Below are 16,671 nucleotides of genomic sequence, written 5' to 3'. Positions count from 1 at the left end.
GTTTAGCATGACTGACAATTTAAAAGTAGCATTCTGCAGTGACATTATTTTGTATAGAAACATCTCAAAGAGAAAAGATGTTTTTATGTAAAGTTTCCAATCACAGAATTGACAAACTGACCTAGACATGTCAGCAGTTTCATTAGTTTCTTTTTTTTTTTTTTTGTGTTACTGGGCAGGTGAACTCTACAGCCAAGGCCATTCTGATGCATTTATTGCAGGGACAATTAATAATGGCAGGACTGACTTGGAACAAGTTCATTGAGGCCCTCTGTCCCATCATTCCTGTTTTACAGGTACTTCAAAACACTTTATCTGAATTTGTTGTGTGAAATCATGTAAACAGCAACACTATTATGTTAAACAATAAACAGAATATTCGCTAAGTAGCAGATGAAAATAACAGTAATATGCCTACAGACTTATTTTGTTGGATGTCAAATGGAGAAATGTTTTCTACTGGTCCTAATGCCAGTCAGGGTTACTACTTTGAATTTGCAAACAAATTTGAGCCTTGTATTACTAGAATGTGAAACTTTGATACACTGTAGTAGAAATCAGCAAGTACTGACAGGGACTTAATGGCCTGAAGATATGGGTGGATAATCCAAGTGTAGACTAAAACATTGCATGCTTTTTAAAATTAGCTAATAATTATTAGAATGTCCCTCATATCTTAAGTCATAACTCCTCTGCAATGATTATATAATTTTATAATCAAGTATGCACCCAACAAATGGCAGTAGGTGTAAGCTATATTTTCTGTATATTTTGATGTTTGTTTTTTTGTTTCTTGCTTCCAATTTTATAGAAGTATCAACAGTCACTATTAAATTTACACCTTAGTCTTCATATCTGTAACTATGTGCAAATTTGCTTTTTGTTATCTTGGGTCTCTGCTTGATCTAATGGGAACTTGTGTTTTTCTCAGTCTGATTTTCAGCCTAATTGCTCCATCCATGTTATTTACCATTTTTTCTCTAGTGCTAGAAATTTCCCTTCTATTGTAGGCCTATAATCTTCCAGATTAGATATTTTGATGCACCTATCAGATGCCTGTTATTCCTCATGTCTGGTTTTTTGCTTTAATTCTGTCTCTTATTTGACTTGGCTAATGTATCCAAGTGTATTTTTTGCTTTGTTTTCTCAAAAAATATCATGCTTGATAGTTAATCCTTCTTATTTGCATATTAATTTGTTGCCTCCACCACATTTACCATGAGTTGAAAAAAACTGCTTATATTACTTAAGCCCTTACATAAACTACACAAAAATTGAGGCAAAAATGGGGAAATACTGCAAATAAGATAGGTCATGAAACAGAAGGCTCAGACAGAAAATTAATGAAAAGGAAGTATACAGAGAACCTTAAAGTTGTGGGACAAAGGTTACTTCAGAGCTTTGTTGCCCAGTAATGTCAGCTCTTCTGTGTTACCCATCTGCATATCTTCTGTTAATATTCAAGATTGAATGGGGGGTAATAAAAGTTGTGGACTTAACATGCAAATGAGAACTTACCCTTGCTCTCATTTTTGTGAGTAGAATTTTCTTCCATTTAATAAGCTGTAGTTGCCATGTACAATAGATACTTGAGCACAACATACCAGAGGCCTATATTTACCCAATGCATATAAAATGTGTTGTGTTTTAGTCTACGTTTTAAATGTTTGTGGTATTGCTTGGTGTAACTGATTTTGGTTTGTCTTGTTTGTATGTGAAAATATGAAATACCTGGAAGTAGTTAATATTTAATGTTGTGAAGCAATTTGCTTGTAGGGATGTTTTTATTTATTTTATTTTATTTATTGAGATGGAAAATGGCCTTATCATTGTGTTAATAGATTGAAGGGTAAGGCTTCAGGTTAAAGTACCTCTGAGCCATGTAAAAATCTTTTATTTTGATTTGGATACAGGATCACTCATTAGTTTTTAAAATTGTTTTTATGGAGGAGTATTGTCATGGTTTAAGTCCAGTCATTAACTCAGAACCACGCAGTCACTCTCTCATTCCCCCGCCTTTCTTCCCCCCCGGTTCCTGGAGGGATGGGGAGGAGAATCGAAAGAATGTAACTCCCATGGGTTGAGATAAGAACAGTCCAGTAACTAAGGTATAACACAAATCACTACTGCTACCACCAGTAATAATAATGATAAGGGAAATAAAAACGAAAGAGTATACAACCTCTCACCACCCGCCAACCAATACCCAGCCCAACTGAGCAGTGATCTAGCCCTTCCAGGTAACTGCTCCCATTTCTACACCATGGGCATGACATGCTGTGGTATGGAATACCTCTTTGGGTAGTTTGGGTCAGGTGTCCTGTCTCTGCTTCCTCCTGGCTTCCCCTCCTCCCTGGCAGAACATGAGACTCACAAAATCCTTGGTCAGAGTAAACATTACTGAGCAGCAACTAAAACCATCGGTGTTATCAGCATTTTTCCCAGGCCAAAAGTCAAAACCACAGCACTGCACCAGCTACTAAGAAGGAGAAAATAACTGCTACTGCTAAACCCAGGGCAAGTATTAATCTGCAGAAATTTTCTTAAGAGTTATTAATTTTCTTTTTCAGGTATTGCTGCTTCCCCAACCTCTTTTAGCCTCTAAAAGGGGAACTACCTTGTCTATTTTACTAAATTAGTGCATGGATTTTAATTTTTGAAGTTCTTGTTTCTTTGTTTTAGGGTTATGCTGACTCAAAAGATACACTAGGTAACTGTATCCTTAATTTGAGTGAAACAACCTCTGAGAAAGGAGAGAGTATTCTCCCTAGAACTACTAGACTACGGGCCGCTCTGCGTCTTCTGTTCTCAAAAAAGCAGTTGTAAGTAATGCCCTGTAGCATTTTGGCATGTCTTCTAATGTTGATGACAAATATGTTTTCTCTAAAATTCCAGTTGATTATTATGCAGTGGTTTGATTTGAAAGGTAAATTAATAATTATTGAATTTGTACGTACTCCCTCTGCCACTGTACTAATTCTATAAACTAATTAACTTTTTACTATACAGCTAAAGTTTTCCAATATGAGGACTTTATGTATTTATTTCAATTGTTTACTCCTTTAGGGTTCGTTCTGTAGGACTCAAACATTTGTCATTCCATCTTTTCAATGAAGAGGGGGCAAACCTGAAACGCCCTCATCTGCATGGTAGCGTGCTTTCCAGCATTTCAAACTTATTTGTTATAGATAGAGCTATTGAGCTAAAATTAGACGATAAAACAGTGTCGGTGTTTAAGGTGAGTAAACTCTGTCTAAATATTATCCTTAATCAGCTTCTCTACCTGCCTAGTCACTGAAGTTACCACTTTCTGAGGGCCACAATATTTCATACAGATTGGCTTGCTTCATAAAAAGAAATCCATTGATAAATTCTTTATGTATGAACTTAAGCAGTAATTTTTAAGTTACCATACGCAACAATAAGAAAATTAATTCCTTCTCCTCTTCAACCTCCCCCCACTCTGATACGTTTAACAGCAAGACTTGAGTGCAGAGAGAGCAGGCCTGCTCTGTTTACAATAATTTCATTGTGCATGGTGAGAGTCTGATTTTTTTTTTCTCACAGATTTTTTTTCCCCGTAAAATCAATTTTTACTTAAATAGACACAAATTTAGAATATGAAATTCTTTAAATTAGATTAGAAATATGTCTGTGTTTTTTAATGTTGATGCTTTTGCAAAGTGAAAAATGAATCACAGGTATTTGACCTGTCGGAAAACTTTTTTTTTTTCTTACCATCTCCCCTCCATGCTCCTTTCTTATTTACCCTCAACACTTTTAGGTTAACAACATGTTAAAAAAATGCTAAGATGCTGGCCATCTGAAAAAAAATTGACAGCTCATTGTACACTTGAATTATACTCTTCCCCTACATCATTCAAGAATTTAGGACATAAATTTGTATGGATGTGTAGTATTACTTAAATTTCTCTAACCCTGTTATCATTATAAAGGTCAGTCCCCATCACAGACTCAGAAGCATATTCTAGTATTTCTTTGTAGTATTGCGCTTTCTGTTGTCCTACATAAATTAAGCATTATTTGTTAGAAATCTGCATTTATTGTGTACTAGAAACTGTTATCTTGTTATATTCCACAGATATTAGAGATTTGTTGCAAAAAGATTATAACCTAATCCTTTCTTATTACATGCATGTGGAATCTAATAAAATATATTTTAATGAGGAATTTAGGTATTTTTATTTTTTGCTTTCTGTTGGGAAATTTGGCTGGTTACCTTGTTTTGTAATAGCATACTAGATGTAAATCTAATATAGTTTTACTTTTAGGTAGAAACTGTTGAAAAGCTGTATGATGTCTTAATCTCTGACGCTGTTGACCTTGTTTTACGAAAGTCTGCAGCTGAGCAGCTAGCAATCATTTTAGAAGGTAAACTTTTTCAGAAAATTTGTGTTCATGTGCTGATCATTGCATGAGCTTGCAGTTTTGCTGCGTTTTCTGCATGCTTGTGCTAGGGTACTCTTCGTAATTTTTGTGTATACTGTTGGACCAGAATTTTAACACTGTTGTGGATGATCTATTAATAAAAAAAAAAAGTTACTCATTCTTGTATCCCTCAAGAATAAGAAATAGAAATAGTGTTAATTCTTAGATTACACAGGCTAGCTAATATTATTTTATACTTAGTGAAGAATTTCTTGTGTCATTCTGAATTTCTTCCTGCATTTTCAGTTTGCCTAAGTACAGTTAAAATGTATTGAAATGCTGTTTGTGTGAATGAGAGTTCAGTAAGCACAAGCTAAGCTTCCATGGTTATACTGTATGTCAATATCAAAAGGCAGACTCGCTGTGGCATTTCATCTAATATGTTCACAAGGAAAGTGTACCTCCTTTTACTTTTTATGATTTAAGTGACTAAAATCATAAATTTGCATCACAGGTGTTTTTTATAATTGTGTTGCTCACATGGGGAAAAATTATGAATTCTGGTAAAGAAGATTTGGTGGAATCAAGATGCAAGTAAGCAATCCTGCATAGAGCATTATTTGACTCAGTGCAGGATCATAACTATTGTTTCAAACCTGGATGTTTGTACTTTACTTACTCAAACTCTGATTCAAGTATGTTTTGTTCAAGCAACTCAAATCCTAGTGATGGAACGTACGTTTTTCACCATAGTAAGGTGAAGTTTTAGATAATATTGAAATGAACACTTGTCAGAAAAATAATCACAAGGAGGAGGAAATGTCTACTGTCTACTACTATCCTCATTTGACTGAAATCAAGTTGCCCAGGGGATCACTATAATTGTGGAACATGAAGTTCTTATGGGAGGTTCTGCAAGGTGTTTAAGAGTCTAGTGTTCAAGACTTAGAGGAGGCTTGCATTGTTAGAGCTGGAGTTGTACTTGTTCTCTTGATTGTCAATTTTGGAAACTTGCTCTCAGCTATCTTTTGTTTTTCTTACAGATACCAAAATGCATGGCATTGTGAAAAAGTTGGGTATGATAGAAAGGATCTTGGCTTACCTTAATGACTGTGTACATGTAGATGGAAAGGTAAAAATACTGTGACAAGTTCTACAATCATTGTACAGCACAACAGTAATAGAACTTGCCTTTTTCTGCATTTATAGCACTAATATTTGTGCATTAATACTGCACAGAATACAGATGTTCAGTAACAAATTTACCGCAAAAATGCAAAGCTTGGTCATCTACCTCAAATTTACGCTCAACTCCAAATGTGATCTTATGTCCTGATACCCTCCCTGGTGAGGCAATCTTATATGGGTCCGAAGATTACTTATACCTGAAACTCAGTCTGGCACGTAGATTCCCATTTATAATAACATCTGTTTTTTACTTATAATTTGCTTCAGGGTGTAAATTTAGAGACTATGATATGATATGTAGCACCTTTTTTTTTTTTTTTTTTTTTTTTAAAGCCATGAGAATTTTGGTTTTCATCTCTGCTGAGAAAGCTTCAGGGAAGTTCTGACACATTTCAGAACTACACCAAACACGTTTAGTTTCCTAGCTAAGTATTCCCATAGTTTGGCAAATCAGTCTCCTTTCATTAAGAGAATCTTAGCATTATCAAAACTATAATAAACATCCAGGAAATGCACACGTAGCAACTCTTAAGGTTCTGTGACACCTTTTGTTTGCATATATGGCTTGTGGAATTTAATATCCTTAATACTAAATAGGACGTTCAAACTTTACATGCTGGAAACTGCAGAGTATTTAGAAGGAGAAGTCTAAAAGTCCACGTTGAACAGTTAATGGTTTAGATCAGTTCAGCAGGACAATAAAGCTGACAGCTGTATGCAAATTTCCACTTCAAGTCCTAGCATTCAGAAATTTGGCAGCGCTGTGTTGATAGTTTTGGATCCCAGATGCTTTACTCTGTAAAATAACTAAAATATTTCGTCTGCAGATTAAGCAGTCTTACTTCTGTCTCTTGAGCACAGCTAGTAGAAGTCCCATCCTTAGCTTCCTCAAGCTCTGAGGAGCACTACTTACCCCTTGTTTTGATGTAGCTTAGTTTAAGCAAAAAGTAGTGAGAGTCCCATTAGGTCAAGGAAAGACCATGTATGTTTAATTAAGTCACCGGGACTGAGGGAATCTAGCCCAGATTGTGGTTTTCCCCTTAAATGATATATTATTTTTTTTATTTCATCCTAAAATCAATAGAAAAGAAAAACAAACAAAAAATCAAATGAAAAAAACCCTTGCCTCTTCTTAGAAAAGTGGCTACCAAGAAAAGGATAAGCGAAACAGAAAAAGCACAGTTAAAATAAGGCTTTATGTTTGGTTGTGTAAAAGACTCTTTCCATACTAAATAAGCACGGGTTTTGTTTATTCAGTATGAAACTAAACTGCATTTGGTTTAGAAAACAAATTTTAAAGGCAAAACTGCTTACAGGCAAAGTGGTACTGTGAAAGACATACTGTCTCCTCACTGTGAAGAACAGTGACTTTGGTCATGTTTTTGGTCACTGATAATTTATCGGACTGCTTTTCCTTGTTAGATTTCCTTATCTAAAAGATTGGGACCGAGAAAATGAATGTGATACACTAAGCTATTTGCTTTTTTTTTTAAAAAAAAATAAAATCAATGAACTTACATTTTTTGTAAATATTTGGGTTTTTTTTAATCTTTCAGCTTGCAAGCCACTTAAAAATACATATTTTGAAAGCAAATGTTATAATAATGTTACAATGATAAAGCCCAATAAAATGACCATCAGTTGCTAATAAAATAAAACCAGAAGTGAATAAATATTTTCTAATGAATATGTGTTTGTCATCTGGATAAAATGTGCTTGTCTAAGAAAATTCTGTTTTACTATAAATGATGGAATGTGTTGCTTCATAGCATGAGTTTGTATTAAGCATCTCAGGTTATCCTATTTGTTATCTGTATTTAATTACTTCCTCTGTTCCTGCAGCTTATGGAATCCATTGTTTTACCATGTCTAACACTCTTACGCAAACTTGTGTATGCTGATCCAGCTGTTCGTCTGTCCCTAGCACAGCAATCATCTTTACTACTTTCACTATTCAGAGGTAAAGGTTCTATTTTGACTGTAATGCATGCATGAAAAGGAGATCTGTGAAATACGGTAAGATGTTTAACCAATAGCCTTCTTACGAGCCTTGGATCACTTCAGAGTCTCTAAAGTATAAATCACTGTGTGCAAGTATTATAAAATATAAATTACTGTGTCAAGTATGGCATCTGTTTAAGATCTTGGCAGTTGTTTTTAACCAGTGTCATTGTATGTAGTTTTATGTATGTTTTCTAACACATTTTTAAATATCTTTATTTCATACAGCTTCGCTGATATTCCAAAACGATCCTGCTGTTTTAACTGAAACTACAGTATTGCTTTGTCTTCTGTTGTTTGATGAAGTAGCAAGAACAGAAATGTGGTATGAAAAAATACTTATTGAATGGCATATTCTCTAGTAAATTTTCATGTTTTAATGAAGATAAGTTTATATACGTATGTACATATATATATCTCAAATTATGACCCAAATTTGTATATATCAAAATTGCGTATTTATGGGCCAGACAAGTAGTTTCAATACTTGAGTTGCATGCTGTGTAGGTCTACATGGCATTTTTTTCAGTATAAATGTTTTGTACCTCAGTATTAATTTGAAGTTTTCTTTAATTTTCAGAAACCCCTGATTGGTCTGTAATCCATGTTTTCCATAAGCAGAAACTACAGAAATGAGAGCTATCTGTAGGTGTGGGTTTTAAAACTTAATTAGAATTCACCTGTTTACATTGGCTTTTAAGTGTAGCGGTTGTCCTTAAACCAACAGACCTCAGCTTATGATATTATTTGAAATTTGCATATACATCAGAAAAAATATACTTTTGGAATTCACGCACGTGAAGTTTACTGAAAAGAATTATAATGCATCTTTTTTCTCTAATAGAAAAAAGGAAACAAGAATGTGTTTTGGCATGTTACCTTTAATTTTTACCTGCAGTACATGTGCACAAATATGCTGTATGTGTGTGATCTAAGAACTATCTTAATGTTGCATAATCATGAAGAAATAATATTTATTCATACAAATACTAAAGAGCTAGCTGGAGGAAAATATGCAGCCTTATCTGGATAATAAAGAAATGACAAGTGTAGCATCAATAGAAAATTAAAGCTTAATGTAAAGAATAATAAGTATAACTCACTCTCTTGTAGGGCTGATGGCAAAACTGGTAATGATACTGGCCTCCCTGTCTTCAGTTTACCTGTTGCTGTTGTTAAAAGGTACGGGGGAGGGGGGGTTGGGTAGTTAGGTTTTTTTTTTATTGTTGTTGTGGTTTTGTTTGTGTTTTGGGGGTTTTCTTTTGGGGGGAGAGTGGGGTTATTTTTATTTCTTATTTTTCAAAGTTCTTTTCAAAGTTGACTCTGCTGCTTTCCATCTGCAGTCCTTCCAGAAGTCTAGTGGTGGAAGAATGAAGGGAAATCTTTGATATTAAATCCAGAGTTGTTTGCATTTGTAAACAACATTCCGAGCTTGTTGTTTACAATTTGCATTGTAAACAACATTCCAAGCTTGCTCTAATAGATCACTTAATTAAAAAAAACAAAACAAAACCAAAACCAAACCAACCAGTAACAACAACAAATGAAAAATCCAAACAAGAAATATCAACGACTTAAAAAAAATTATGATTTTTCTTTTACTTAGGTATCATCTCCCAGTCAGGATCACTGGTCATCATGTAGTTAGCCCTAATACTGTTGTGGTGCCATTGTCTTCTGAGTACCTGACTATGAAACCTGTGTCAGATATGCTTAAAATGTCTTGGAATCTGTCTTGGTACCATGGCATTGAAAACCTATTGCAACTGATAAATTATGAGAAAGAAGCAGAAAGGTGAGCTATTTTATTTTGATTTTAAATACCAATATATTTAAATTAAATTATTGTTCCGCTGAATTTAAATAGGTTTTCAACTTCAAACCGCAGTTCACGTTGTTACTCATTTGAGAATGCGCTCCTTTTAAATGTAAAGGGTCACATCCCAAGAGGCTGTAGGTATATTGTCACAGCTAGCGTTTTACTTAAATTGCATTTCTACATAAAGTCTAGAGCTTGATGCAACTTTTCTTGATGGTCAGACTAATTTGAAATGATTTTAGATGGGTTCTGTGGATGGTTTTCTTTGTAGTCATTATGGTTTTTAGGGACCTGCTTTCTTTTTTTTTTTTTTTTTTTGTAGTTGCATATGTTTTTCTCTTTCCCTGTGACTTTAAATTTCAAATAATTATTATTTTAATGGAAATACTAAAAATTATGGTAGACTATGAAGAAAATTCCCTTTGCATCCTTTGGTTAGCTCTTGATTATTCATAATTTTTCTCATTGAGAATACTTAGTGCACAGAGCTCAATATTTTGAATATTCTTGATTTAATAGGACTGAAATAGGTCAGTCTTGACCATTTTTTAGTTTTTGCTTTTTTCCTTTAAGGCATCCTAAAAGTTTTATTAGTAAATATTGTGGTTCTGAGATATGGGAAACTTAAGTTATTGATTTGATAAATCATTTTCATTGTAAGTTCCCTCAGGCAAAACCAAAGCCATCTCTTAAAAAAGAGAATAGGAAAATAATACAGTCCAAGTGGCCAACATTTACAATAGTGTGGAGGAAAACTTCATTACAAACAATGTGAACAGCACCTTTCAAGTAACTTTTTGAGGTACTATTTTCCCAAAAACCTCAAACAGCTCAAGATTTTAAATGTGGCTGTGGTGTTTTTTGTTGTTAGTTTTTGTTGGGATTGGGTTGATTTTTTTTTGGCAGGGAGAGAGGGATGAGAGAGAGTTGGTTAACAATTTATGTTTTGTCTTCTCATTTGAACTGAGAAATGAAGGAGTCAACTCACTGAAATAATTTGTAAAAGTAGTGGCTGTTGATAATTTTTCTCTTGTACCTTTTCAGATTTTTAGACTCGCTAAAACTATCCTCAGAAGACATTTTTATACTCAAAATAACTCATACAAACTATGGACTGCGGGATTGTCTTAATTCAATCATTCAGGCAATATCCCATAGGGATGTTAGAGCTGCTCTCACAAGACTCAGTTTTTATGTTGTGAATGACAGGCTGTCATTAAAATGCAATTCTGGGTCTTGTGGAGCCATTTTGAAGAGCTTTGTTTGGCAAAAGGCAATAAACAGGTAAGCATATTGACTGTGGAAATCCATTAAGGATTATGATGCTTAAGTTTTAAATTTTCTAGTTTTCATATTTTAAATTTATGGAATTGATTGTCCATGCATGTCTGGTTCTGGTATATCGTTCCCTGTATCTGCTGGAGGGACAACAGGGCAGGGCATAAGCAATCTAGGAGGTTTCTCAGGCACATCAGTAACAACTTCCTGATCCAGGTGACAGAGGAGCCAGTAAGGAGAGGGGCTTTGCTGGACCTCATGCTCAGAAAAAAGCAAGGACTCATTAGGTATGTGAAGGTCTAAAGCAGCTTTGGTTCTAGTGACCAGGAGGTGGTAGAGTTCAGATTCCTGAGAGGAGGGAGCAGGGCAAAAAGTAAGATCACAGGACTGGATTTTAGGAGAGCAGACTTTGGCCTCTTCAAAGATCTCATTGTTGGTCTCTGATGGGATCAGGTTCTGGAGGGAAGGGAGGCCAAGAAAGCTGGTTAATATTCAGTGATTGCCACCTGCAAACTCAAAGGTCCCTGGCACTGAGCAGGAATTCAGGCAAAAATACCAGGGGGCTTATGTGGATGAACAAGGAGCTTCTGACAAAAGCCCACAGAGGATGGAAGTAGGGGCAAGTAACTTAGGAGAGATAGAGAGATATTGCCTGACTCTCCAGACGTGTGCAGTCAGCAAAACAGAAAACCCACCTTTAATTGAATCTGGCAAGGGATGTCGAAGACAAGAAGAAGGGCTTCTTTAAGTACATAGGTGATGAAAGGAAGGTTAGGGAAGAAGTGAGCTTGCTGCTGAAAGAGGCAGGAGTCCCAATGACGCAGGACATGGAAGAGGCTGAGATAATGAATGTCTTCACCTCAGACTTTATCAGCAAGACTGGCTTTCAGGAATCTCAGGTCCCAGAGACCAGGGGGAAATTCTGAAGCAAGAAAGACATGTTGGTAGAAGAGTACATAATACAGTGTAGAGAATACGTAAGCACACTGGACATACATAAAGACATGCCTGATGGGATGCACCCATGAGTATATCCTGATTGAAGTAATTTGATGTCTGCTTTGATCAATCTAAATGATGGGGAGAGGTGCCTGAGAATGGGAAGAAAGCAGATATCACTCCTATCTTCAAAAAGGGCAGAAGTGAGAACCCATGAACTACAGGCTAGTCAGCCTGACCTCGATCCCTGGGAAGGTGATGGAGCTGCTAATCCTGAAACCCATTTCCATGCACATGAATGGCAAAGTTAATGGAAATCAAGACTGGGTCCAATCCTGTTCAACATCTTCATTAACAATTAAGATTATGGAGCAGAATACACCCTCAGCAATTTTGCTTATGTTACAAAATTGGGAGGAGTGGCTGGTGTGCCAGTGTTGTGCTGCCATCCAGAGGGACCTTGATAGGCTGAAGAAGTGAGTTGACACAAACTTTGTGAAGCTCAACAAGGATTGGTGCAGACTCCTGCACCTGGGTGGCAGCAGCCCCATGCAGCAGCATAAATGGTGGCCAGCCAAGCTGGAAATCAGCTTTTAAGGAGAGTACCTGGGGGTCCTGCTGTACACCATGCTGAACAGGAGCAATGTGCCTTTTAGAAAAGAAGGGTAGTGGTATCCTGGACTGGATTAGGAGGACTCTTGCCAGCAGGTTGAGGCAAGTGATCCTTACCTTCCACTCTGTACTGGTGAGGCCACATCTGGAGTGCTTGGTCCAGTTCCAGACTCCTCAGTTCAAGAAGGATGTGGACATATAGATGAGAGTCCATTGAAGCCCCAGAAATACAACGAAAGACTGAGTCATCTTTTCTATGAGGAAAGACTGAGAGAGCTGGTACTGGTAAGCCTGGAAAAGGTTCAGAGCAGGGATCTTATCAATGTATGCAAGTACCTGAAGGGGGAGGGTATAAAGAAGACTGAGCCAGGGTCTTTGCAGTGGTGGCCAATGATAGGACCAAAGGTAATGCACGCACACTGAAACACAGGAGGTTACCTCTGAACATCAGGAAACATCCCTGCATGAGCAAGGTGGTTGGACCTCCAGAGGTCCTTTCCAACCTCAAAGTTTATGTGGTTTTGTAATTTACATACACAAAACCAGCAATAAATAAGAATGCTGTGTTTGAAATAAAGGTTATTTAAAATACGTAGGTTGGCTTTGCTATTATTATTAATTGTAATTATTAATAGATAATTACCTTTTCTTTCTTGGGACATTCAGATTTTTCATCCTTTTACTGTATACAATCCTATGTTTACTGTATGCAAATAGACTTTTAAATATGCATAACAATTTTATAATACACAAGAAATATATAAAAGTATATAATAATATAGCCTATATATAATATAATTAATATAATTATATTTGCTATATGTAAATATATGTAATACAGATATTGATCTGATTCCACATTTGCTGGTGACTTCAGCCGTATTAGGTTGAGATTTTAAACTTTTTTAATGTGCTGTAAGTATGAAAGTAAGCATTCTTGTTTGTATTGCAGGTTTCTGCAAGTGCTTCCAGCTTCTGTGGAGGATGAGAAGCTTTTAGTAGATGTCTTAAAATTTTTAAACAAGTTGCTTAGAGAGCAGAGATCAAGTTTGGAGTCAAACCATCTAAAGTGGATCTTGAAATCATTGCTTAAAAATGTAAGAATATATCTAAGAAGTTAGCTGTAGACTGTGAGAAATAATATAACTGTGAACTGGTTGGCTGGTTTGTTTCTGGTGAGTTCCACCACAAAAATGACTTTAGCAACAAAAGAAATAGCAGATACTGTGGTATTAATGTCTGCTACTTTGTGGTTGGTGCTACGGTTGTAGTGTTTGGGGAAGGTTACTTTGAACAAGAGTTAATTTTCTTCTCTCCTTTACTTGGTATATGAATTGTTTCTCTAAACTCAGATTTTATATTTGCCAGAAGTAAGCAACATCTACCAGTGTGTCTTTGTCTGGTGTATCCATGCTAATACAGTTGAATAAAGCTGTATCACTATAGTCAGCTATGCATAGCTATATGCAGAACTCTATATGTACATATAACTATATATATTTATATGGTATTGTTAACTATGTAACTATGTACATATGTGTGCACATGGATGTGCACGTGCATACATGTGTGCTAAGCATAGACAGCTGTATAAGGTATGCTTAGCTACGTAACTGCATATGTGTTGTCTATGTAACTTAAAGGTTGATGTACAGGTGTGCTGGAATGTTCTGTTTGGCAAAAAGATAGAAATAAGACTTATCTGTCTCACATTAAGAACAAGAAATGTAAGTTAGGATAGATTTGCTTTCAGTGTGTATGTCACTTAAGTTTGTTTTTTTAATGGTTATGTCTATTTTTCAGTTTCTCTAGACTCCTGTGCTTTCTATTTGAGATTTGTTATATCCAGTACTGTTCAATTTAAGATGTGTAAAATTGGAAAATATAAAGACAAGTAGAAAATGAACATCATAAAGCAATATAAACCAACTTTTATTATATTTGTCAAATAAAATATTTCAGTCTTGCTTTATAAAAACAAAGGATAAAAGTGATGGCTGCAGTTTTAGAAGTTTGCAAAGTACTATTCTTCACAGAACAAGGGCAAACTGCCCACATACAAGATAATTCATGGTCTTAAAAAGGATATCATAATAAGTACAGTGTCCATGCACTTGTATTTCCCCATTTTAAAATACAGTCTAAACATTTAGGAAAAAAAATGCTAGTAGACAATTTTAATTACGTATAGAACTCAGGTGCTTTAATTCATATGGCTAACTGGGAATCCTGTAAAATTTTGTAAGTATGGTCCATTCAATATATTAATGTATCTTTATATCAAATTATTTTAAGCCTTTCAGCTGAGACATACAAGATAGAACTTGATCTAATGTTTCTACCATGTGTTTTCTTTTTTTTGTGATCTACATTTTTATTGCAGGTTAACTGACTTTCACTCTTCAAAATACACTGCGTCATGGCTTAATGCCAGGAAATTTTAAAGGCTTTAACAGTAGATTCTTTTGTGCCATTTAGTAGAGTCAAAATTCAAGTAATTGATAAGTATAGGAATTTTTTACTGTGCTTTTTACAGAAATACTTTTTAGTGAAATGATCATCAAATTTGTAATTTATACTTTGTGTGATTTGCAAGCTCCTAACAGAAAAATGGCTTTTGTGTGGGTATTAAAATAGGATTTAAATAATGCATTTTCTGAGTGTATTTTTATTCTTTTCTTCTAGAAGCCAAAATCCCTTTTGGGCCTCCTGGTGCGACCAGAATCCCAAGTGCGGGATGAAATAGATGAAATACAAACTGCTGTCAGGCAGCAACTGGATAAAGAACTCATTCGTCTTTTTAACACATTGTTATTTTCTTCCATGTCAGTGACTGACAGGTACAGTATAAATGAACCTGCCTGTGTAATTCTGACTGGGGATCATAATACTTAATGCTGGTGTATCTTGGGCAGAATTTAAATATAATTACAGGATGACCTAATCATCTTTAATTGTAAAAATGGACTATACTGCTTTTGAAGATCAACATTAGGTAGGCCTTCTCACAGTAAAATTAGAAAATCAACTAGGAAACTTGGAAGATGATGTATTAGTGGTCATTTGTTCAGCAAATAGATGGTTTGACTGCAGGGAGAATATGGGCCATTTCTTTCTCACTGCTGGAAATTTTCACAAGCGAATGATAACTTCATTGATTTTGAACCATTTATTTATGTCAAAGTAAAACATTGAAATATTCGAAGTATCAACAAAAGTTTATTACAGTTGAACTCCTTTTTTAGCCCAATACAGTATATCAGTACATATTAGTGATTATTTAGTACAGCTACTTCCAGCATGAAGTTCAAACCTTTTTGTCAGTTAAACACAGCATTTATATCATTTTTCTCTGAGTATCTAACATATTCCCACACTAAATCACTCTATCCATGTGTATTATAAGAGGTACTAGAATTGCAGCTTAAGATAATATTTGTTTATTTAAGTGCCACAATTTAATTGTTTTTAAAGATACTTTCAACATGTTATCTTTGCTCTTCCCACTCAGTTATTCATTTTTGAAAAGTCTTGGCAGCTGGAAAAGGGGGGATTATAGAAATTCCTGCTAGTTATATCTCACATACCGGTATATCTACCTGAATTCTAGATTGATGGTATTTTGCAGGAAATGTTTTAAAATTTGTCTTGTCAGCAAGAACAAACATAAGTGTAACTACTAAACATTGCAGCTCTTCTCATTGTTATTCATTATTCTCAGTCTGTTTATTTAACATGCTCCTTAATAATTAGTTATACCTCACTTGTCAGATTTTAGTTAAGCAGCCCTGTTATAATCAGATGCAATATTATGTTCTCAGAACCTCGTTGAAGCTAGAACTGTCAAATTTAGTTCCATGCTACTCTGTACATAAGGCAATAGTAACTAATTGAGATGCTGAGACTTTCAGACTAAGAAGAATGAGGCATTGCCTTCTTGGAAGATTGTTCCTTGTAATAGCTTCGTGTTGACAGTTAATGATTTTTGTTTTTTACAATTAAACCAGAGAGGGCTTGGAACTTGCTGGCTCTTTCAGAACTGAGCTGGCTCTGAAGCTGCTACACTGTTTAAGGCTAACAGATGCACTGCGTTTTTATGGACTTCCTTCACTGGAGAGAACATTAGGAGGAATGGTTCACGTTACTGCACTTCCAGGCTGGAGTACCTATTCTGCTGAAGTTGAACCTGTCACAATTTGTAAGAGATATTTAACGGGTCTTCTTGAGGTAAGTAGCTTACCTTATTACTTAGTTTTTAGTTTGAATGTTTGTAAAGAAATGCTTTTAACTAATGACACTATAATTTTAACAATGTACTTTTAGTGAGTATCATCACTAGGAATAGGTGAGGTAAAGATGCTTTTTTCTACTAAGTAAATAGCAAAAATATAGAGACTGAGTGATCTGTATCTGTTGTTCTAAAGAGTGACTGTTTTGTGTGTTAC

General features: G+C 35.2%; 1 protein-coding gene across 3 annotated transcripts in view; it reads left to right on the top strand.

The window, feature by feature from the left end:
- The window catches only part of RTTN (rotatin), an 86,370-nt gene that overhangs the window by 27,679 nt on the left and 42,020 nt on the right, over positions 1-16,671 (top strand). For all 3 annotated transcript variants that reach the window (XM_061448886.1, XM_061448885.1, XM_061448887.1), the window contains exons 16-28: positions 180-296; positions 2,683-2,822; positions 3,067-3,238; positions 4,293-4,392; positions 5,433-5,521; positions 7,420-7,537; positions 7,807-7,903; positions 8,692-8,760; positions 9,185-9,373; positions 10,442-10,681; positions 13,179-13,323; positions 14,912-15,066; positions 16,234-16,453. In XM_061448886.1, the coding sequence (XP_061304870.1) occupies positions 180-296; positions 2,683-2,822; positions 3,067-3,238; positions 4,293-4,392; positions 5,433-5,521; positions 7,420-7,537; positions 7,807-7,903; positions 8,692-8,760; positions 9,185-9,373; positions 10,442-10,681; positions 13,179-13,323; positions 14,912-15,066; positions 16,234-16,453 (1,851 nt within the window). The remainder of the gene's footprint in view (positions 1-179; positions 297-2,682; positions 2,823-3,066; positions 3,239-4,292; positions 4,393-5,432; positions 5,522-7,419; positions 7,538-7,806; positions 7,904-8,691; positions 8,761-9,184; positions 9,374-10,441; positions 10,682-13,178; positions 13,324-14,911; positions 15,067-16,233; positions 16,454-16,671) is intronic.

Source organism: Pezoporus flaviventris, unplaced genomic scaffold (genome assembly GCF_033815535.1).
Source record: "Pezoporus flaviventris isolate CSIRO_AGI_PZ_B2104156 unplaced genomic scaffold, CSIRO_AGI_Pfla_v1 ptg000007l, whole genome shotgun sequence".
NCBI lineage: Eukaryota > Metazoa > Chordata > Aves > Psittaciformes > Psittacidae > Pezoporus > Pezoporus flaviventris.
This window is presented reverse-complemented; position numbering and strand designations above follow the sequence as displayed.